The sequence below is a fragment of the Temnothorax americanus genome, unplaced genomic scaffold (assembly GCF_048541705.1).
Source record: "Temnothorax americanus isolate GAGA-0224 unplaced genomic scaffold, ASM4854170v1 Scaffold12, whole genome shotgun sequence".
Lineage (NCBI taxonomy): Eukaryota > Metazoa > Arthropoda > Insecta > Hymenoptera > Formicidae > Temnothorax > Temnothorax americanus.
The window spans coordinates 690,331-714,794 of record NW_027509253.1 but is presented as its reverse complement, the minus strand read 5'-3'; the positions used below and the strand labels follow the sequence as shown (position 1 = coordinate 714,794).

The 24,464-nt window shown below is 39.4% G+C and overlaps 1 protein-coding gene across 2 annotated transcripts in view; it reads left to right on the top strand.

The window, feature by feature from the left end:
- Window positions 1–12,213: 12,213 nt before the first annotated feature.
- Lim3 (Lim3 homeobox protein) overlaps window positions 12,214–24,464 on the top strand; it is a 61,370-nt gene continuing 49,119 nt past the window's right edge. Inside the window, exon 1 of one of the 2 annotated variants that reach the window (XM_077398982.1) lies at window positions 12,214–16,530. In XM_077398982.1, coding sequence (XP_077255108.1) covers window positions 16,248–16,530 — 283 coding nt within the window. In that variant the 5' untranslated portion in view covers window positions 12,214–16,247. The remainder of the gene's footprint in view (window positions 16,531–24,464) is intronic. The other variant, XM_077398983.1, reaches the window with a different exon arrangement.

Below are 24,464 nucleotides of genomic sequence, written 5' to 3'. Positions count from 1 at the left end.
TTATTTTATACTACGCGATTCTAAACCTCTTCTGCGCTTGAGAAGCAGCGGAGAGTGAATTGTAGAATAGATCAATACGGACGATGATCCTCCGTGGCTTACCGCGTAGTGCGGGATCAAACATTGGCGTCCTTGGCTCCAACCAGCGACCAGGCAGTAACAAAGGGTCCATGTCCCTAAGGGGCTTCTGCGTTTTGTCCTCGGAGGATTGTCAGTTTTACCCTCGCCCATATTCAGAGGCGGAACGTTTAAATTATTCATAAACAGTCAAGTGATTTGTAAAATATGACTTACTATTGTGCTCGACAAGTTTCTCGCGTAATTCGATTCGGTTCGGCGTTTCTACAATTTAGATTTTGCAGATTTATATTTAACAATCAAATAAATTTTATACAGAAAAAAACTGATATACAGAAATGAGAAAAAAAAAATATATCAACAATATTTTGAGATTATAACAACGATAAAGTTAAAATAATTTTCAATTACTTTTTTGTGTATTTGTTAATTAATTTATAAAAATGTATAAACAATATTAAATAATTTTTTTATTAAAACAATTTTTACCTTTCTATTAATTCTTTGTAGATTAATTTTTTATAAAAGTTTAATTAACATTTTCAATATTATCTATCTTTTAAATTCTATAGACTTTCAATTGCCACATATTTTACATGTAATTGACAAAAAAAGATAAGATTTCAAGAAAGCGTGAATTTTTAAGTAACTTATTTTTCGAACATTGCATAACACATTACATTATTAGGTTTCTCATTATCATAATAAAACGTATCGAATGGGATATTTGTTTAAGAATAATGTATATTGATTTAAACCATATTAAATCTGAATACACACATTTATATTTTAATTTATTACATTACTTATACTTATAAATGATTATATATAGTTTTTTGTTTTACATTGCATATACATATAAAATCCAAATTATCACGCATATAAATTACAATTTACTTTCCGCGATGCATTTCGCGCAAACATGCTTATTTAAAATGCACGCAAAATGTGAACAAATGAATACTTTATGCACCGTTAATACCAGTATTTACTGCGAGTATTTACATTTCACTTTTAACGACGCACTTTGCGCCGGGTACATCCTCGTGCGGAGCTGACATCGTATCAGTTAAGCCACCCCTAGCTAGCTGGTGATCTAATTTAATTGACACCATAATAGCGAGCTTGTATGGCCGTTAGACTCTTCGGGGCACACGGTCTTCGTGCCGGCGGGGGATGAAAATATAAGGGCGGTTAGCCGGGGCAAGAGATGCGTGGGGCGAAGACAATTGAATTTCATGGGGGTTTGGCCGCTTAACCAGCTAATTGGTTTGTTCATGTTATACTCAAAGTGTATAACTTTTCCCGCCGTGGTGCCGTATACCTGGACCAGCTTTGTCCAGCGTGCTTGTTCAACCTCTCAAATTATACAATAATTGCTCGAATAATTTATCGATATGCAATAATTGCCCGGCTAAGTAATAGATCGATCAATACTAAATATATTTTAAAATCTATGACAAGTTTGAAATTATTTCTAGTCGCAAATTTGACTTGTTCTCTAATATTCAATATATTAAGTATTTAAACAATTAGATATTAAATCAAACTTCTATCAGTTTCGTCTAACAATTAAGGTGAAGTCTGATATGTCTTGAACGTAATCCATTATTATAAAATTCAGAATGCCAATGAATATAAATTATTACACCATCGCCATTAATAGCTTAAATATCATTCTCTTTAAAAGTCTGAAATAATTCCTTATTCTACAATTTCTCTAAATCGTCTTTTTAAGAACTATGTCTTATCTGTTTTTTTTTTAATTGACGGATTTGCGTGGTTTTTTGAATGTTTAAAAGGGAAAGAGTCATATTTGCTGGAACGATGTAATTAATCCACGAGGAAAATCCGCTTCTGCGAAATGCCGGTGAGGTAAATGAATTCCGTCTCTCCCGGTTGGTCTTCCGCAAGCCATGGCAAGAGAGGAAACCGTGGGCCCTTTACGGCGTTTTCATGAAGTGAATATTTAACTTCACGTCTTGCGGGTTAAAAATGCTGACCTGCAACGCGCCCGGCAGAGGTTTAAGAAGTTGCCGAAGCACGGCGGTAAAAAATAACGGCTTATAAAACTTTCGAAAGTTCCGTCCGAGTAGGTACACGCAGACTTGCTCCGACGGAACTGTTTTCTCAATTAAGAAGTTCTCAGCGCTGTTTGATGCGCGATTTTTTATTCGCGATCGCGAGTTAACCGCGTCAATTTTTCAATCAATCCAAGTAAGCAAATAAAATATAAATAATTATATGAATAATTATATCAAACGCGTGTGTAATTTGTAAAAATAGGTTCACAACTTTCGCAATATAAAAGTAATTTATTCATATATTAAGATTAAAGATACGCAGGCTTATAATTTTACTAAGTGAATGTCTAATAATGAATGCTCTTTATTCATTTTTTGTAACTTTTTTGTACTTTAGGAAATATATCAAAAAATAAAATAAATAAATATAAAATCTTTAATTAAATGCAATTGACAAAGATAAATTAATGACTTGTTTCCAATTTTTAAAAATAAAGTGTTCTAATATCGCGTCACAAATTGATCAAACGTTAAGATAGTTATATTTTGAAAACTACCCCAGCCAGAATAAATAATTAGCCGAATCGAAGTCGATTTGATGTCGATGCGTCAATATTGAATGGTCGATGTTGAATACTGTGGTTGATATTTTTATCATCTTCGAGATGTCGGCATTTATTTTTATGTTAATTATAATGAATATTATAAATATTATGAGCAATTATAAATATTTCTACAAGATTTCTATTGTCTTTTGATCAGTTCTATATCGAATTGATGCAAAATTAGACAGTGCAGTATATACATGTATACTTGTATTACTCGATGTAGAATTGTGGAAGGGAGGGGAGGGAAAATAGATAATAAAAGTCTAATAAAAATATTCACAATTGCTCAATTAACATAAAAAAATTATGAAATCAAAGATGACAAAATTATCAACCAGTATTCGACAGCGACTATATTCATATTAATATCAAATTGATGTTGATTGGACTAATCATTTCTGACTGGAAAGTCAGAATGTTAATTAAGTATTGTATCGTCTTTGTATTCGATTTTTTATAAGATCTCTTTCAAGACCTTTCTATTTGACCTCTTTGAATCAATCTCTGAAAATCATTAATAATAAAACATTCCGTGAGTGCCATGGAACTGACTATCCTGTCGCCTCGAGGTAAACGTCACAATTGAAAATCTATACGCGGCAGGAATCAAAGCTCGCCGAACGCCAAAATTTGCCTGCATTCGTAATGACGAAGATTCGCGAAACGTCGACGAGAATTGCCTGATGCCGTATGTCAAAGGGAATGCGATATGGCGTTGTCTCGCCAGAAGCGCGGTGTCTGATTAGAAATTACATTATTTCGACGCCGACCTAACGACCCGCCCAAACCAGGGCGGCAGTGCCCGGCGAATCGTTCGGTCTGCAATATTAAAGACGGAATTAATGAAATCGCGGCCAAGGCAGCCAGCACAGTCGGCTGGTTTATTAGCCTTTAATAAAGAAAACGTCGTAAGTTTCCGCCAAAGCCGAGAAGAGAGAGGAAACCCTTACGGCTGCAGCTTCAATCTGTTCCTTTAGTCGCGCTAGTTTCCTTTGATCTTCCGTGAAAGTTCGCCCGGAGCAGAGCAGAGCAGCGCGGCGCGCATAAACAGGACACGGTTAGAGAGCTGGGTTAAAAAGTCAAATAACGCGCCGACGGATCGAGGTGCGTTAATCAAAGCGCTGCGCTCCTTCTCTTCCAGATACCACGAGCAAGGATTCTCGTAGATGTAGCGAATTATTTATCAAAAGAAATGCTTTCTATCGCGCACGGGGGTGGTATATATTGCTACCAATATTTCATGTGATTACATCGGCGAACGAAAGAAAGGAGCTCGCGGATATAGTTGTTGAAATTTTTTAACAAGGATGATTTTTTACGCAATAATTTAGAGAGAAAAAGAAAAAAATATTGAAAAAAGTATTATATGTATTTAAATAGAATTAAATACAGATATTTATACTAGAGTCTTCTTCTTAAACAAAAGAAAAAACAGAAGAAAAGAAATCGATGAAACGAGATAAAAGTCTAAACAAGCAGGTATAAATTTTAAGAGAATTTTGTTAAAAATTTTACCATCTTTGGTGATGAATTCTTTTAATGTTTTCTTTTTCTTCTTAATTTAAGTATATTAAATTAATATATAATCAATATTATATTGATATTAATTTAATATTAATTTAACGAAAATATAAAAAATTCATTTTTTTTTTATACACATAATATAAATATATTATATATAAAATAAATCCAGAATACAAAGACAGACGTCAGAATAATCGAACGGTGATTTGAAAAATCGACATTGACAAAAAAATGTCGATATCCGTCTCGCAAGAAAAAAGAAGTCGACTTTTGATGTTTCCAAAGTGCAAGACGGCAAAAAGAGATAAAAACGTGGAGAAAGAAATGAGAAAAGCGAGCAAATCGGTGAAAGCTCCGGAAAAGCAAGAGAGAGGGAGGGAGGGAAAGACAGAGAGAGAGAGAGAGAGAGAGAGAGAAAGAGAGGGAGAGAGAGAACGATAAAATACAGAAATGGGCGCGATCGAGCTGAGGGAGCGGGAGGAGGGCTACGGGCGCAAAGAAAGAAGCAACGCTGTAGGTAGATATAGGTATAGGAGAAGAATGTCGATGGCAGCGTCGTAAATTCCTGCGAACAGCCTCTGGCGTAAAATATAGAGGTGGCTACGTTCTGCATATGTCATCCGTGCTCTTTCTCGCCCATCGCTCGCGCGCACGTGTTAACGCGCGCGTCCTCGCGCGAAAAAAAAGGGATGAGACGAGAGAGGCATGATGGCGAGAGGAGGCGCGAAGGGGAAGAAGCCGGATGCGGAACTTCGAAGCGAGCGCGAAGCGGCATTACGAAAAGGAGATGGAAGGAAGAGAAAGGAAGAGGCGCGAGAAAGCAGCGAGGAAAGCAAATCGCGAGGACGTTTCGCACGCGCGAGAGAGAAAGAGAGAGAGAGAGAGAGAGAGAGAGAGAGAGAGAGAGAGAGAGAGAGAGAGCATATGCTCGGTGGGAGAGCGAATAGCAGAATGGGTGGTATGCGGCTGCACCGGCGGAAACGCATTGGGGAGGACAGGACAAGATGAGCCGCGCGAGAACGAGGACGAGATATCGGACGGAAGGGAGCAAAATGGATGGACGGACGCGCGGAAAGCGCGTACGAATTTGTTTGCCCTTTTTCGACGGGAGAGACCGCCGCGCCGCGCCGGCTCGTATCGATTCGGCACCGTCGTTCGGATATTAACACTCGTATCTCGCGCGCGGAATTATTGCAAGGTAAATTTTGAAATTCAGCATAGCGAGGAGGGGGAAAGAGAGTCTTCCCGCGAAGACTATTCCGTTTCGGAGATGCGTGGGGAATTAATGTGTCAAACAGGAGACGACTCTCGGGAGGAATTGTAGGATTCTAATCTTCTGTTTGACCCACTTTTAATCGTTCCTGAATTTAGCATATATAAATTTCGGTACGTAAAAGAGTAAAAGGATCCTAATTCTGATTCAACTTTAAATAAAGTTAAGTTCCAGCAACGATTCGATTCGATTCGTTTCGAATTAAAACGCTGTTTCCACAATGTCACTATCGCGACTTTTAATTTTTCTAAATGTGAGAGAGTACTCTATACTTTTACATCGAAAATTTATTTTTGTAAAATACTCGCTTGTTTACGATCACATCTCTGCCGCAAATCGTAAACAGGACAAGTGTATAAAATACATCTGTATTATCACACTATCATAGCAGAGATAAAATTATTGAAGAAATTTTTTAAAATACAGAGACAAAAAAAGAATTTTTAATAACAATTCTTGCCTCGAATTCTCTCTGAACTATCAAATAATCATTTTCTATTAAATTACAGCTACTAGAATATTTCTGCATTTTCTCAAACAATTAAAAGTTGTTCGGAACAAGAATAGAACTATAAAATCACAGAATCAAAATGAAATACATGATACATATTTATTTTATCTTCAAACCTTGAAACAACGTTATTCATCGCATGTTTAAACCCGGGATATAATGCTCGCCGAAAAGATTAATCGCGAAGACATTTCGGAATAAGACTTTCTCCGGGCGCGTCTCTTGACGTAGGACCATTATCGTTTCTCTCATTCTAATCGTACGGTTCGCGGGCTCGACTTCGGCTCGGAAAAATGTTGAGCACGTTGATGTGGGAGCTAGGGAAGAGAGACGAGGAGGATATCGAACCGACGAGGCCAGAGGGGCGGAGTTGCCACGCCGGGTTACCATGGAAACGTGACACTCTCTTTCGGGCTTTTCGAGCTTTTCGAGCTTTTCGTGCCGTTCGCTCGTGCTAACCATCGCGCTATCCGTTTCGTTATGCAATGCTCCGATATATCCGGGTACCCGATTCCCACTTCGCGTACCAACGAAAAAAGAAGTTGCTCATCGCGTTCGGTTGCCACCTCGGTTGCCACTTACAAGGGTATCGCAAACTGGCAATATGATATTAAGTTTTCTTAATGAAAATTATTGTGATACAGAAAAGTTCGATATAATAAACCATCAGATATTGAAAATAAAATAACATAGGTGAAGATATTTTATGTTAATGATGTTTCGCAGAATATATTTATAGAATGTAATCGCAAAATTGAAAACAAAAATTAACTCGATTAGATTTGTGTTAATACAAAAAAAAGAATACTAATACGTCAATGAAGCTAAAATTTAAAATTAGTTCCTTTGCTATTTAATATTACCTATATAGACAAATATCAAATTCAATTCTTGCGTAAAGACATTTAAGGAACAAAATAGAGGAAAAAAGATAAAAAGAACAACAAGTTCACAACAAGAATTAACTAATTACGCAAATATATATTTTTTATGCATATTATATTATTGACTCAGCAAAATAAAATTTCAAAGTTTCCGGGATTGTGTAATATCACGCTGAAGAACGCTACGGACTAAGAATTTTATATACGACTAGATTAAATCTCTTCGAAAACATGCCGTTATTAATTCTTTCTTTCTCTCTCTCTCTTTCTCTCTCTCTCTCTCTCTCTCTCTCTCTCTCTCTCTCTCTCTCCTTCACCTCCTCTTCCTCCTCCTCTCTCCCCTCCTCGTTGCTTCGCGATTCCGCGAGATCAAATACTACACAACCAGAATGAAAGGATTAAGGGTTAAGGGTTAAAATCCGTACTGCGTGTCGTGGGGGCGGTAAGCTCCGAGCGCCGGCCGCGCTAAACGCGACGAAAGCCGTCGATGTCTCTCTCCTGATGGCGCGAGATTGCGACTGCCATCACGAGTTGGTCCGAGGTCGAGGAACGTAGCGGGTTTAATTTCGTTGAGTGCACCCCCGTCGACTGATCCGGTTGTCCCCCCACGCGCGCGCGTGAACACACGCGCGTACACGCGCGCGCGGAAAAGTGTATATACACGTGCGCCGCGCTCGTGAGCTGAGTTGAGGAGCACCATACGAGGGAATCGAAGCGAGCGCGTTTACGCGACACGTGGGTGTACGCTATAACAATCCTTATACGAATGTCTGCGTGTATTTGTTCGCGGTATTAGACATTCGGATGGGGTGTCCTAGTGGTTGCGCAACACTATAATTTTAATTACAAATTTTTCTATCGATTAAGGCTCTCCTTAACTTACAGTCAGAATTGCGAACCAAAGCGAAGATCTTGTCGCGCGGACCAGCTTTTGAAAGATGATTGGATAACAATGCTCATTTACCTACATTTACCACATGTATAATATAATATACTGAAAATAGAGACTTCGCTCTTTCTCAAGATTTTAAATAAAATTTAATTGTTACATTTAACAGACAATGTTAGAAGATTTTAATAAATCATAATTGTTCTCAAAAATTCCTTTATCATTCGACGTTAAATAATTCTGTAACTAACGACATGTGAGTATTGAAACAATTGTTGTCTCTCCTTTCTAGTTTATTATCTAGTATCCAAAAGAAAGGATGCGCGATTTCGCTGCGTCCATGTATACATATCTCTGCAACGACATCGTATTTGAATATACGCGTGTAGTGATTAAGCAGAGTAAATTCATACGGACGTGCTGACTGAATACAGACGGAGTCGCATAGATTCATGTGGCGATATATGTACGTGAATACGTGAGATCAAATTTATGTAGGTATAGGATCAAGTGTACACGGTATATATACACGCGCGTGTATATATACAAACATAATATACAAGCCCTTCGCAAATGCTCTTTTCGATGCGAGCTGCAAACAATGTACGCGCCATATATATTTTGCACGTAGCGAGCTTCTAGGAAAAGAGGAAACATTTTGTAATAATTTCGCAATAATCCTGAAGTTGTGAAGTCCACTCATACATGGAGTACCGGCGTTAATCCTGTAATCGTACGATTATAATTGATTTTTACTCGTCATTATTGGCACGGTTTTCCACGTGAAAAATCCGTTTACTAAAAGCTGTACGAAGCCTCCAATGAGTGCATTTTCTCCAGCGACAAGAATAAAATACAAAATAATCAGGTCTACCGCGCGCGCGTAAAAGCGTGCGCGTAGACAAGCAGCCGGGTTAGATAACACACGGAGAAATGCCCCGTAGCAGTGATTCACCTAGCTACAATAAAAATATGTCTCGCTCTCCAGTTTCAGCCAGAATCAACCCCTGTCGAGCGGAATAGTGGGAGGTATAGCAGTGCTGGCGGCGGCAGCGGCGGCGGTGGCGGCGACTACGACGGTGGTGGCTTAAACCACCCTGTGCACGCCCGGCGCCCGAGGGGTAGGTAGGTTGGACTTGGGTTGGCCGACCAGCCAGCCCGTGGGCGCCATTATTGACCATCGGTCTTGATTAGCGCTTGATACTATCCCGTTCCGCGTGCTTCTTGCGGAACCTTCGACGCCCCGCGGAAGTTCGGACGCGCTTTTCCTCATGCCGCCCTGTCAGCCCCTTCGGCCGGTCGCGTTATTAATAATATGGCCGTATGATTTATCGCTCGCGTTAGATGTAAATGGGTTAAAGCATTTGCTCGGATGTTCTCATTGTGTAGATTCTACACGTCGACTGTAATCTTGGAAAAGTTGAGAAAGTGAAAAGTTTTTTCTTTTGGCAATAAATTGTCTTGAGAGAGAATTCATACTTTTTTATTTAATAAAAATTTTCGTATAATACACGTAACTTAAAACGAAGAATATACGTTACACATAATCCTTATATATTTTTGGAAATATTTAAGATAAATTTAAGACTTGGAAAGATATTAATTCTCCAATTATATGTATATATTTTGACAGATATAAAAGAATATGAATATCATACAGATTGCAAAAGATTCTAAATTTTCATTTATTTTTAAGATAATTCTTTTGAGGTATACTGTTTATACAATAAATGAATAAAATATTGATATAAAAATATAGAATTTTTTTTCAAACTTTTTATAGACGGGGCCGCCCGACATTTCTACTTCAAATTATTCCTGCGCATATAGAATTATTCTAACACCCATAGTTTTAATAATGCAGATTAAATATAAGGTTAATAATAATTATTGCAATTTAACTGAAAACACACACATATTATTGTGTGTGTGTGTGTGTGTGTGTGTGTGTGTGTGTGTGTGTGTGTGTGTGTGTGTGTGTGTGTGTGTGTGTGTGTGTGTGTGTGTGTGTGTGTGTGTGTGTGTGTGTGTGTGTGTGTGTGTGTGTGTGTGTGTGTGTGTGTGTGTGTGTGTGTGTGTGTGTGTGTGTGTGTGTGTGTGTGTGTAGGTATGTGTGTGTGTGTGTGTGTGTGTGTGTGTGTGTGTGTGTGTGTGTGTGTGTGTGTGTGTGTGTGTGTGTGTGTGTGTGTGTGTGTGTGTGTGTGTGTGTGTGTGTGTGTGTGTGGGTGTGTGTGTGTGTGTGTGTGGTGTGTGTGTGTGTGTGTGTGTGTGTGTGTGTGTGTGTGTGTGTGTGTGTGGTGTGTGTGTGTGTGTGTGTGTGTGTGTGTGTGTGTGTGTGTGTGTGTGTGTGTGTGGTGTGTGTGTGTGTGTGTGTGTGTGTGTGTGTGTGTGTGGTGTGTGTGTGTGTGTCTGTATCTGTTTCTGTGTGTGTGTGTGTGTGGGTGTGTGTGTGTGTGTGTGTGTGTGTTTGTGTGTGGGTGTGTGTGTGTGTGTGTGTGTGTGTGTGTATGTGTGTGTGTGTGTGTGTGTGTGTGTTTGTGGGGTGTGTGTGAGGGTAGGGAGGGATGTGGGTGTGTGTGGGTGGGGGGGTGTATGTGTGTGTGTGTGTGTGTGTGTGTGTGTGTGTGTGTGGTGTGTGTGTGTGTGTGTGTGTGTGTGTGTGTGTGTGTGTGTGTGTGTGTGTGTGTGGTGTGTGTGTGTGTGTGTGTGTGTGTGTGTGTGTGTGTGTGTGTGTGTGTGTGTGTGTGTGTGTGTGTGTGTGTGTGTGTGTGTGTGTGTGTGTGTGTGTGTGTGCGTGTGTGTGTATGTGTGTGTGTGTGTGTGTGTGTGTGTGTGTGTGTGTGTGTGTGTGTGTGTGTGTGTGTGTGTGTGTGTGTGTGTGTGTGTGTGTGTGTGTGTGTGTGTGTGTGTGTGTGTGTGTGTGTGTGTGTGTGTGTGTGTGTGTGTGTGTGTGTGTGTGTGTGTGTGTGTGTGTGTGTGTGTGTGTGTGTGTGTGTGTGTGTGTGTGTGTGTGTGTGTGTGTGTGTGTTGTATATACTTATATTGATAAATTTTTGAATTGCTGAGAAAACCACTAATTTCTTATATTCTTAAAACAAAATGTTATAACCAATGGTTATGATCCATTTCTCCCTCTCTTGTCATTCTTTTTCTCAACTCTATAGTAACTTTTATATAGAAAACCGGTAGAAGGTTGATATTGATAACCCCGCTATAAACGTCATGCTCGTACGTGCATCATCGATCTTCCTCCCCATCGCATATCGTCTCGTTTATATCGCGAAATCCGTATACAGAAATAAAATACAGTCGCGGTAAATATAAAATTTGGAAATAGAAATATAAAAATAACATTACAAACCTCTTCGCAGATCTCTTATGAAAGCAATTAATATTAATTATTAATTTGTTAGTTATATTTGCCAAGCATATTATGATTAAAATACAATGATACTTGATATAACATTTTGATTCGAGTTATTTCTGCAGGTCTTTCCATAAAAAGAACTACACATGTAAGCGAAATATTTGCAAATTAATGTCAACATTGAAATTATTTTTACAGCTGTTATATTATTAAAGTCAATAATTAAATCAAATATTCATAAATTTTATCGTTAATAATAAATTATTTTACTTTCTAATAATAAGTATTTAATTATTTTAAATATATCACACAGAGCTATTCAAAAACAGCTTAATATCCTTAAGTTTTCGTAATTAACTCCAGATATACATATACTCCAGATATACTCATTTTGATATTCCATGATTATGAAGTGAAATTATTTATTCACTTGTGTAATATTATTAAACTATATAAAAAATTAAATAGTAGATACTAATCAGAAAACCCTAAGACTCGTATCTATGTCTTTATCTACCTACTTCATATTTACTTACAAATTTAATTGCGCTTTAATTTAAAATTGATATACTGAACATAACTTTAGATTATTATAAATAGAAAATATAATTGAAAATATTAAGCAAAGAAAGTTTATTGAATTATCCAAAACTTAATTTTCTTCCGTACCCTCAATAAGAGTCTGTACATCTCACACATTAACTTCCGAGGCCATTCGCACCCGTATATGTCGGTCATCTTCAGTCACAGTCGGCCGTATTCTTTTTTCCTCCGAACGGGAAGCGCGAGGTCCATCGCGCTCGAGCAAGAGATATAGCCAGCTCCGTTGGCTTTCGTATCGTAAACCATCTACGAAATCTTGCGCGAGATCGTAGCTCGCGGTATGCGTTCCCCACGTGTTCCGCCTCGCCGCGAGCAGGCAAAGGGGGCACAAAACGTCGCGCGCGCGCGCGCGCGCGCGGGGCGCAGGCGTGCCGACGGCTCCCCCACCGGTGATTCCCCTCTTCGAGGTGGTGTTCGAGGTGGCGGCGGCGTGGCGGCGGTGGTCTCGGTGGTGGCCGAGTACGGTGGGTAGGGTGGCAACCTCTCCTCCGATAGCTGCGTATGCGATTTCGGACGGTACGTCCGGTGGGCGACGACCACCTCTCCACCTTCCGCGCGTCCTTTGTGCCCTCCGTGAGCCGGGTTCCTGCTGGCCTCCGGTGTACTACGCCGCGCTGAGGCTGATGCCGGCACCATAGTGCCGCGGTACCTGCTAATCAAATCGCGTGCATTCCACGATCGCGTCGCACGATCCTCGTCGAGGGATCGGAAACCGAATTTGTGTCCACAGTGCCGATGAGTTTTGCTCGAAAGAGACCTCGGGATAAAGTCTCGAAATTTTCATATCGATACGGTATCGTCTCTCGCCGATTGATCGTTACCACCGCTACTCTCCTCGAGCGAGCAGTATTTACGTTGGAAATTGAAGAATCGCCGCGTGTATCGGATAATCGGATGACGATTTGTCGTTGAAAAATCAGTAGATAAATTCAGTATCAGTGAATTTTACGGGACGACTCAAGGAGACTCTCTGGGATAACACCGTTGGTGCATCAGATATCCGCTGGATGATCTTGCTGGATGATCAGCTTAATATATATACTTGTTATAGTAATTTCTTGCTCAAGAATATATATCAGTGAGCAATTAAGCAAGATTCAAATTAGTTCTTTATGTTACTCAAGAGCTTCGAAATCTGAAGATCGTCAAAGGACAGTTACACCTGTGGGTACGAGACGTCATTAATTCGCATGGCTTAAAACCTACCGCGATTATCAATATCCAATCGTCAAACTGCTAAACGCAAGATGCGAAGATACCGAGCCGAGCGGGAACGATCAGCGACGGTCGTCGAGGAGTGTCATCGAACGCACTCGTAGAGCCGGGCCGGGCCATCGGGACGGGTCCGCTTCACCGATGCGAAGGAAAAAACGGGCAGGACAACGTGGCAGGTCGAAGATCGCGATCAGGAGGCCGCGGAATTCGGCGTTTCTTACCGACGGCCGGCGAGGCTGACCGCATATTCGGGCCGAATCGCCGAATCAACCGGACGGGGAACGGCGGCCGGCTAGATCGGCCGCGGTCCATCGCGTTTTTCTCCGCGTCGGCCGGTCGGACGATTTACGTCGGGCACGACGCGAGATTTACATCGACACGCGCGTAAAAACCGCGCGTCTCGCTACCGATCCGCGCGGCGCGGGCAACGATACTGCGACTCGATGCGTCTCGAGAGAAATCGAGTCCCGCAGGAGAGACTTGGAGGCTTCCAGTTTTATCAACCACGATCGATTATACTTGGCGTTGAAAGAAAATTTTAGCCGCCCCGTGGAATATTGATCCGAGATATAATTGGTGTAATCGCGTAATTGCAAAAAAAGATCGAGGAAATATTTGGATAAGAGGTGAATGCAGCCGCGGGAAGCTTCGATATTAGAGAAACGAGAAATATGTGATTGTAGAATGATCAAATGTAGAGAACGCGTACAGATATAATTGTTGGCAAAGGGATCATGGGAATTAGGAAATTTTTCAGAAACAAAGTCAAAAAAGAATATAGCATTGGTATTTAATACAATCTATATTCAAAAGATTATTGTCTTCTTTTATCACGATCAATAGAAAAATAGCGCAATGTGCAAACATGCATTTTTATTAATTGAAGCTTCATTTGCATCCTAACTTTAAGTGGAATAACTTCAAATTCTTTTCCTTAAAATTATTTATTTCAAATTAAAGAACATCGTTGTGGTTCTGTTGCAAAATAAAACAAACGTCTCGAGTAAATGGTTTCTCGCGTTCAATATACTTCTTCAAAAACGTCAACGTCGTCGAGTAACGTGTAACTTTCGAAGCTGAAGGATAGGTAACGAAATCGCGACGCTCGGCGAGATCGGCGCGATCGGTGCTATACGTATTTCAAGGTTACGAGATAAACCGGGTCTTGCGAGCGGATCCGATAAGCGGCTGGCGATCCGTCGGTTCTCGGGGGCATCGACAAGTGTGCGGCTGGCTGCAAGCCCGTACGGACCCTGCCGGAAGACGCGCGGTGCGTCGACGGCGATTTCCGGCCCAATCGAAGACATTATCGGAGCGACGTTGGCCCGGCACGACGCGATCGCAAGCTAGAAAGAACTCGGAAAACACTGTATATCTACCCATCCGAAGCGACCTAGATTGGTCAAAGTATAAGGAATAGCGGTATAAACTTCGCGATCTCTGATCGGAAACATCGTACATATCGCGAGAAGTGTTGAAGAGAAATATAGAAGGTGGTAACACAAACTTCGAATTATCGACGTGAATCACGTTCCTCAGCATTATTCGTAATATATGACTGTCCAATTGCATTTTTTCGCCAGCAACAGCAAATGCAAGTGAATTGACATTCAAAAAGTGAAGGTTTTACTCCGAAGACGAAGATATCGTGATCGCGAAGACTCGGATTCCAACTAGATGACGTACGCCGAATGTTTAACGTGAGACGATCTTGACGAGTGTGTAAAAGTAGAAACGTAAGAAGACATAAATTCGACCTCATGTACGCCGAGAAGAAATCGTGTCTAGAAAATCGCATACACTTGTCGAAAACCGAGTGAGAACATTGATAATAGCCGACTTGTAGATGGTAGTATAGGTGAAACTATTTACAAACAGGCCATTCAAGTCTCGTACAACGAGCTCGTAAACGAGTCCCGAGTGCAAAGAGCGTAACTTTGCGCAAGAGAAGCGTTTTCGTGACTTCGTCGTTTACGAGCAATCGCACGAATTTCGCGACAAAATTGGCCGCGTTCGAGAGTCCTCTTCAAGATAAAGCGAACGACGAAGACGACGAAACGATCGTTCGTCATAGGCAGGTGAAATCGGCGTACGAATTCTTAGTTGAAGATACTACGTAATAATTATTTGTGTGTGTGTGTGTGCAGCTTCCTTCGTTCGAGCATTTTCGGAGCGCGTTTTCAGAATCGAGAAGATTTAATTTATATCTAATAGAAGTAACAAAAGAGTAAAATTGCTTGCGAGAGTGTCACAAGAACTGTATTCTGTTTCCTCAGTGCACCGTGTTAGCGATAGCAGACGAAGTGATAAGAAAGTGGGAGTGAATCGGTGAGCTTTCGAAGCGGCGTTAATATAGTCTTCTTCAGCTTTGGCAGACCTCTGAGAAATTCTCTGTTCAATGGTGAACTATCGTGCTTGAATTTTCTACTAAATGGACGCTACTTGTCTCGGGATAATCTTCTGTTGAGATATCTTGTACATCAAGTGAGCCCGATAGCTTCAAGAGACAGTTCGAAGATCAATAGCTATACATCGTGCAATGTTTAAATAACGATGAAAGATACAAACAGCAAATCTCCTGAGAGACGCGGCTTCTCATTGCTGTTTCGCCGGCTGCAGCATGGCAGCTAAAGCGTGCTTCCTTTAATTTGGAGATATTGTAGAAATTTAATAATTTCATCTTTAGCGAGGAAAGTGCCTTGATGCACGACTGTATACTTCTATGCGCGGGAGATTCTCACTTCAAGAAATCCCGCGGCGAACCGTTTTCGCATAATCCTTATTAAAATTTCCGTCGAGGAAATAGTTCAAGAAACTATCCAGCTACTCCGTTAATTTTCTCCTAGACCAAAACGGTAGCGGACGCATGTATTCCGCGCATGAAACATCTTTTAAGTATCTCCAGCAGGGTGCAACGATTGCAACGAATTTATCCCCGTCACCGTTCACTGCTTTGCAGTCGCGCGATCTGGAGCATCAACCTGCGTAGTAACTTGATAAAAATCGTCGACATTGTCCAGCGTCGTCGTCGATCTCACGCCGTCCACGCGAAAACAGATCATCGGTCTCAGTGAGCTAATCGAGCGAAGGAGGCGACTGTCTCGCCGGGAACTACTGCTCCTCGACGCGGTTGCACGAGCTCGCTCTTAGACTGGAGCTGTACTTGCCGTACGCACCGCTGCCGGGGGGCGGCGGGATCCTCCCGGCGGTGAGCGGCAGCGGTGCTTCCGGTGGTTGTCGTCCGGTGCTGTTGGGTGGCGTCGACCTATCGATGTCGGCGGCGGTGCAGCCGCCGGTCGCGACGCTATCGACGAACCTGGCCAGCAGCGGCCCGATAGCGGCCCACAATTCCCTGCACCACACGTCGGGCGGCCTGGCCCTGCCGCTCGGGGCCGCCGCGGGCCCGCCGGTGATGATGCCGCGTCCGCCGCCGGGTGCGATGCCGCCGCTGGGACCGACCCTGCCGCCGACCCATCGGGACGAGGACCTGGCCGACGCGGCACCTAATCAGGACGTTCTGCTGGCGCTCCTCGCGAGAAACAAAAATCTAGAAGGTGAGTGCAAGAAAATTATACGGAAGACCTTCTGAAAGCAGCAACGATTAACGGAAGCAGCATTGACTGCCTCAGAAATTGTCAAACGTAGAAGTCATTAATTTTCTTACTTGCTTGTAGGAAATTAAATTTTTGATTATGAATAATGAGTCTGAAAGATGAATGGGAAAAGGTGACATGTTTATGTGAAAGCTCTGGGACCGGATCTCCTTAGGGAGAAAAATGATTGACAATGTCTATTATCCATAAAAGAAGATATTATACATATGTCATTACAAATAGCAGTTATTAACAATTAGCAAAAGGATTATGTTCGACCCAACTGGCAAATTTTATTGTTCATAAAACGCTATACGTTTCGACCGCAGGTTTCGGTCCTTTTCAAGCGTATAGAAACTCACAAATATTATTAATCAAACAATAATGCCCAAACTACGCCGAATCTAAAAAATATTTGTGCGTTAAATTCACAGAAGTAAAATATACAAATTTAAACAGCATTTTCGTTATTCGTTTATATCGAAGGACATGTCAGAGCCGCGTGCGGTGGTAAAATTTTAAATTTATTTTGTCCCTAAAAATATAAATTGTATTTTACTTCTGTGAATTTAACGCACAAATATTTTTTTAGATTCGGCGTAGTTTGGGCAATTATGTCTGACTAATAATATTTGTGAGTTTCTATACGCTCGAAAAGGACCGAAACCTGCGGTCAAAACGTATAGCGTTTTATGAACAATAAAATTTGCCAGTTGGGTCGAACATAATCCTTTTGCTAATTGTTAATTATTCACTGGCGATTCAAGTTTTTTGTTTTAGCAGTTATTAATTTGTGAATTATTACATTATTTGAAAACTTAGAAAACATATTATGTCTTACCAAAAAAAAAATTATTTGCATGAATCGATGCTTTTTTTCATATAAATAATTTTTTCTGATAATAGCGATTTTTCACGGTTTAGTCAATTTTCTATATACATTTAAAAATTAACAACTGCTATATATATATTGAAGTGCATTTATAAATATTTCCGAAAAGGAGATATAAAGAAGCCATATGATAAAAAAGAGGCAAACTTTCAAAATGTAATTATTAAACACTTAGAGTTTTATATAACTCGTTAATCTTAAAATGACATATCAGCGAACCGATAGCTGCGAATATTATCAGAGATTATTTTCGGGCAGAATCAAGATTGCTGATGTAACTTATGCAACGCTCGCGCGTGTACAGACGACGTTAAAGAAGCTGTATTGCGGAAAGAACATTTTTATTTCCTTCAACACGAAATTCTCGTTTTCCTTAACACAAAAGCATATCTATTCTTCAAAGCAATACATTAAAAAAGTTATCGTCCTACGGTGATGCATCGTTGCAAATGCGCGTTATATGCTGAGCACTCCTTTTCTGTTACGTCTAAGTTATCACGTCGATTATTCAACATATGTCGACGCTTGTGAAAAAAAATAAACGTAAATTTTCACACTTATGAAGATTGTCGGTATTCTTTTAATTTGTGTGTACTAGTTGAAAAAAAAAATAATATTATACTATTAAAGCAAATCTTATAATAATCATTTAAATTTATATCATCGCGATTTGATACTTTATTAATGAATGTACAATTAAACATATCCGAGGAGTGCTTTTGTAAAAATAAACATTCTCTTTTTACCATTTTCTGCTGAGATATGAAAGGTAAATATGAAATGCATTATCAGCGTAAACATATTAGACTCCATTTAATTATTATCGTTCGATTTTTCGTTACGTTCGTTGACTCGGAAACTCATCATCCGCGGTATTTATTTATCCGCGAGATACAAACTGCCAATTGTAAAATGGCAATTAACATCGAAAACAATTTATGCGCCGAAGCGCCATGATTATAACGGCGGAAATTAGTAAACGCTTGGACGCAATTGCGCCGGTCATGGTAACTCCGATCGTGACTTAGCTTCTTCAATTTACGATGCGTATCGTTTGACATAATTTCTGCACTCAATGACTCCGATATCGCGCAATATCGAAACTGCCTTAAAATTCTCGCTTAGTCATTACGTGAACAGTGGCCGCTTTTTGATAATGTTTCCATCGGCGATCGATAAAATTAATAATCCCTATCTAAAAATTCGCTATCGCGTCCATGGCACCGTCTTATTGTTTCTCTTTATCGATTTTATGACGTCGTAAATAGTGAAGCCAATACGATATTTTAACAAAATGACGTCAAATATTATTGATTACCAGCATTTAAGTTTCCAGCAACGAAATGTCTTTGACCAAAGTTGACTTTAAATACTGAAGAAGTCTTTTGCGAACAGTTTCATATTAAATTATAGTTAAAATCAAATTTAGTTTTAATTAAATTTTTTGTAAATATAATATATTTTTCTTAATTTTTAAAAAACAAAAGTTCATAAATTTAACATCAGATCGGTAATATATACAATTGAGTTTTTTAGATTTTGTATTATTTATTATTATAAAATTATATTAATCAATATCATAATTCACACACAGAGAGAAAAACATTTTGAGAATTTTTTATCTTAAAAATATTAAATATTTATCTTGCCGTAAATCGTCTGAATGTAATTTTACTCATATAAAAATAATAAAATTCAAATTATAAAAAATATTTATGATTGTACGCGCGCACAAGATTTTATTCTTTCTCTTATCAGAATATCTTGGTCTTATTAGAACTTATATAACTAGATATGTTACATATTTTAATTTAATCGCAGAATTGTCGTCCATATGTATATAATTTCAGAATGTAATTTATTTTAAATTTAATTAATCCTAAAAAAATAGAATATATAGAAATACAAATATAAACCTTAATTACTTAATTTAGAAACGACCAAAACCCATGGTCGAAAAATTCTTGACGATTAATCTGACCAAAACCAATGGTCGAATTGTCACGACATTAGCCAAATGTTGTCGAATATAAAAATAGAGCCTTTCTCGTTTATTAATTATCGGCGAAACAAATACATATAGTTTCTGTTAAATTACTTGGTTATAATAAACTTTAATCATATGGTATATATAGTTTAAGTTGGTATAATTAGGTGCAGTGCTGTTTAATCAACTTATACATGTTACGATGTTATACGATATAGTTTTACAAGATTACAATATTACAAACTTTTGATTGCAGAATGCAATAAATGCTTGTGTAGCCTCTATAAAATTTATTAATTTTTTATTTATTTATATTTAGGAAATAATTTAACTTTTTTTTAATACATTTTTAACATATTTTTTAAAATCTAATATTTGTTTTATTATACAAGATAAAAACTCGCTTTACGAGAATTTACATTGTAAATTTATATTATTTAACAATTGTATTATATTATACTTTATTGGTCTTGTTCAATAACGGTCTCTCTTTATACGATCTTGAAATGACGTGGAAAATATTTCATATCTTGTTATCGTGAAATAAACTACATTTGATCGGTTGTATTCAGGGCCACGAGATATCATCTTTGTGTACAGCTAGAATAACATCCGCTATTTTTAATGTAAATTGTCAATGGCACACTTTATTTTCTGACATTGCAGATGAACGTTATTGCTTCTTGATGCAAAACACATTCGTATCGGAAATGTATCGAAGTAAGACTTTATTTGTTACGAATTTTAAATTTTTTATATAATAATTGAATGAAAAGTAAGGTTGATTATCATCAGGTGTTGGGCGAGTTTTTCATTATCTTTTTCTACATTTCTGAAATTTCTTGAATTTTTTATCTTTTGTAATTCGAAAATCGTTGCTTTATTATTTCTGTTAAACATATAATACGATTCCAAATTGATTCGAGAATCAGTAAAATGAAAGGAAATGCAATGTAAGACACTATATCATGACGGTATTTAAAAAAGACACTTTTACTTTTAGCTCCTCACATATTACAGGACTTATCAAATAAATATTGATCAGCTGAGGGTGATGTTAGACTTTATAGATCTTTGCTCGGGTCTTACTCATCTCACCTTAACCACATCACTGTTCGCCATTTTCATCCTCTTCCTCCTCCTCGTCCTCCGCCACGCGCACCTCACCTTGCCCTCTGAGTTATTCATCCAGTCGATCTCGGTGAGTGGAGCAAGGTCGATGGCTTCCTAAATTATGAATGTCCGCGGCTGGAAGACACGACCTCGCGGCAGCGACGTAACGCGGAGTCGACGACCGATTTTCCGTATGAATATTCACGGCGGATCGCGCGAGTTTAGCGATAATTAAGTTCGCCATCCATAAACAGAGACTCGTGACCCCGTAACCCTTTTAGGATTCGAGAGTGTGAGTTATATTTTACGCTTATTACGAACCGAGGAACTAAGACCCGTGGCTGTTGGGACTCTTTTGATTTATCAATTAGGGTAACGACTGACTCAGAGCTTCTCAACTTCGTTCTTCGACTATGTCAATTCAGAAATAATAATTTTTATAGATTATCTTTCCCAATTAACATTTAAATTTAAAAATATTTCTAAATATAAATTTAATATATATATCTATACATATATAATATGTTACTAAAATTAATAAATTTCTTTTATTTCGAAAACATTTATCGTACAATTTCAATTAAACTGCAAGAATCTGTCTAAAACAGATATCCTTGCTATTTTAATTTACAATAAGATTCGAATTTTCTCCGAGATCCGTTCCGAATTCCAATCTTCGCATTCAGCGTCGAACGTGATTCGAAATTGACTCGTTAGAAGAAAAACTGAATACATCTTCAAATCCAGTCGGACTGATTATTAGCGTCATAAGCACGATGCAAGGATTAACACCTATCGCGAAAAGGGTGGACTCCAACCGATCGTTTCGCGACCCAGAGAAACCGATCAACCTCTGGCCGGCTAAAGCGTTTCTAGGTAATAAAGAGAGCGGCGCGGAGTAGTTTGCGGCTCCGCTTTTGTTAAAAGGGCGCGGCGAGGGTGGCGGATATTTTAATAAGGTAAGTGCTGCAAGGCCGGTTGCTATGCCATTGGGGCGGTTTAATCATGTAATGTGTTCGGAGGCTCGGCCGTCCCACAATCGATATACGGTATTGCTTCGGGCACGACGTGGCGCGTACGTACGAGGCGCTTAAATCCTACACCCGACCTAGAGCTAAACTTGCGAGCCGTGTAAACTGCGTCAGAGCCACGTCAAAGCCCGGAGAGAGAGAGAGAGAGAGAGTGTGTGTGTGTGTGTGTGTGTGTGTGTGTGTGTGTGTGTGTGTGTGTGTATCTCGTTGCCAATAGGTCTATTCTATTTTATAGCTCCTAGAACTTCTTGCACAGTTCATCTTTTCTTTTTTTCTTTCCAACGTGAAAAATAAAGAGGAAAGATGAACCGTGCAAGAAGTAGCTAAAAAGAACAGGCCTATAATTTTTGTGCTGTTGTGCTAATCGCAGCGAACGCTGTCCGGCAAAATTTAAAACTCAACCGAGGACTTCATATGTTACGTAACAATCGTCTGATCGACTAATACGAATGTGATAGGTCGCATATATTGCTGTGCAGATTTTTTTATGATGTTAAAGGCTCTGCGCAAAAATGCATGTCAGATCCTTAGCTAATCCTAAATGGAACTTATCAGTTATATCATCATTTTGACATGAACTATTAACTTCTCACATTGAGCCGTTTATATCTAAGAACTGACTTTGTCTCGAGGTAACTTTAATTCTTTGCTTATCCTTTTACTCGCGGTCCTAGAAGAATGTAAATTAAATTAAACGATGGTATAATTTAACTATAATTCTAGCGAAATACATTTTAATTCAAAAGAAGCAGAACTGAAAAAGCAGAAAGCGGTAGGATAAAATCACGATAGGGATAAGACCATATAGATTCCACATTTTAAAGAAAATTGATCACTATTTTTGCTATAATTTCTCTTTGAAATATTTAACGGAAAATTTCATTGCTTTGGGTATTATCTCGTACACAAGGGATAAACCAGAGAAAATCGCAAAATGAAATTGTCTCTCTCTTTTTTTTTATGAAAAGATTGTCAGAAACGTTACGTTGACAAGAAGGCGAAAAGCTCCAATGACGATGTCAACCAACCCCCGAGCGAAATGGTAACCATAGGAAACGACGGCTCATATATAGCGAATGAGGGCTGGTCGGCACGGGGATGAAAAGAAAATGGCGGACCGGTTACGGGGTAGCGCGTGGTATTCACGTGTACAGGGGTGGAGAGAAGTCGGTGGGAAAATGAGGATGAAGGTCGGTACCTTTGTTGCCGACGACGGATCGGCTTTGCCGCTCTAAAAGGGCTGAACCTTAAGGTTCCTACTCCGTATAATCGCGCGCACTAACACGCGCGCGCGCTCGTGCAATACACGTTTACTTGTATACGTATAATACGCGAGCGTACGTTCTCTTTGTATATGCGCGTGGTTGTGCACGAGGAGAACGTCTCCGAGCGCTTCGCGGTAGCTAAAGCCGATGATTGGACGAGTTGATCGTATTACGCGGCTGGGAGAGAAGCTCTTCCCTCTGGGGCTTAAATTTCTCGCGTCACTTTACGATGCCTGCGAAGTATAGTTTCTGTAGTTTTTTTGGCCTTCCTCAGCGAGATGATGTCGCTTATTCAAATTTTGCATTTCGAATAACGTTCGCAAATGCCTCTTCTCGCCAGATGGACTGAATCGCAATCGGAATCGGAAAAATAAAATATCTTGCGCGTAACAATTTGTTTATTAATAAGACTTGCATTAGCGTTGACAATTTTCTTTTAATTTATTCGAACTGTGTTTGATTGTAAAAAATTTTTAATACCTTATTTAGCAAAGTGTACGATAAAATAAGGACGCGATATTAATTGATCATACTTCGCGATGACAAAATACGTGTGCGCATGATGGAATAAAAATACTGGCAATTTTTCTCACATGTTCTATAATCGCGGCAATACTTTCTGCCTGCTCTTCCATTTTTCCTGAAAAAAGTTGCCTAAGTGGGAGAGGGAAATTGCTTTCCAAGTTCGAAAGTTCCTGCGGTAACGGCGGTTTTGCTACCTTTTTTTTTATATAGTTCGGGCACGGTTCGGGAAAACCGCCGGATCGGGAAGGCATCGACCGGGGCTTTTCCTATATATATATTTTCTTTCGTTTCCTTCGCTTTTCGTAACACGACTTCGCCCCGAGTGACCACGCGTTGTGATAGATCGATCTGGTAACGTCGTTAAATACCGGTTATCGTCCCCTTATTGCCAATCCGCGTCACTATAAGTCATAATTCGTACCCGCAGAATAAGGGTATAAGGATCTAAGAGACACTATATATTCCTCCGCGTTTATATATAAAGAAAAATTTAATTTAATTTAATTATCTTTTTATCTCTATTTTTTTAAAGAAACGATTATCACGTTTTCCGTAATTCTTATGTCTACACGCTAAAATGTCTCGTCAAATCGATGAACAAACAACGCAGAAACCTTTAGCGACGAAGAAAGGTCGACGGCATATAATATTTCCCGGCTGAAAAACAATTCCCGCGTACACGCGCGCGCTCGTGTTCCGCCACCCGCATCGGGTTACGACATCTCACCCCGGGGGTATTACGGCATTACGATTTTTTTTTCTCGCGCGTGGCTAACCCGAGGTCAACTCATTTCCGGCTTGGAGGACCGGCGACTAATCGAGGTTTGATCGATAGCTGTCTTTTTTCGAACGGCAAGAGAAAACGTCTAAAGATAGTCGTGGGATCATTGGGCCGTGTCATAATACAACGTCATCTTTTTTACGCACTTAAACGCACTTAAAAGTAATCTCTATCCCATTTAAAAAAGATATGGAGAAATTATGATCCTTATAATAACGAAGAATTTCAAATATATCTCTACTTATAATTCTTTACTTTGTAATTAATATTATTATTATTATTGTATTTAAATTAATTATAT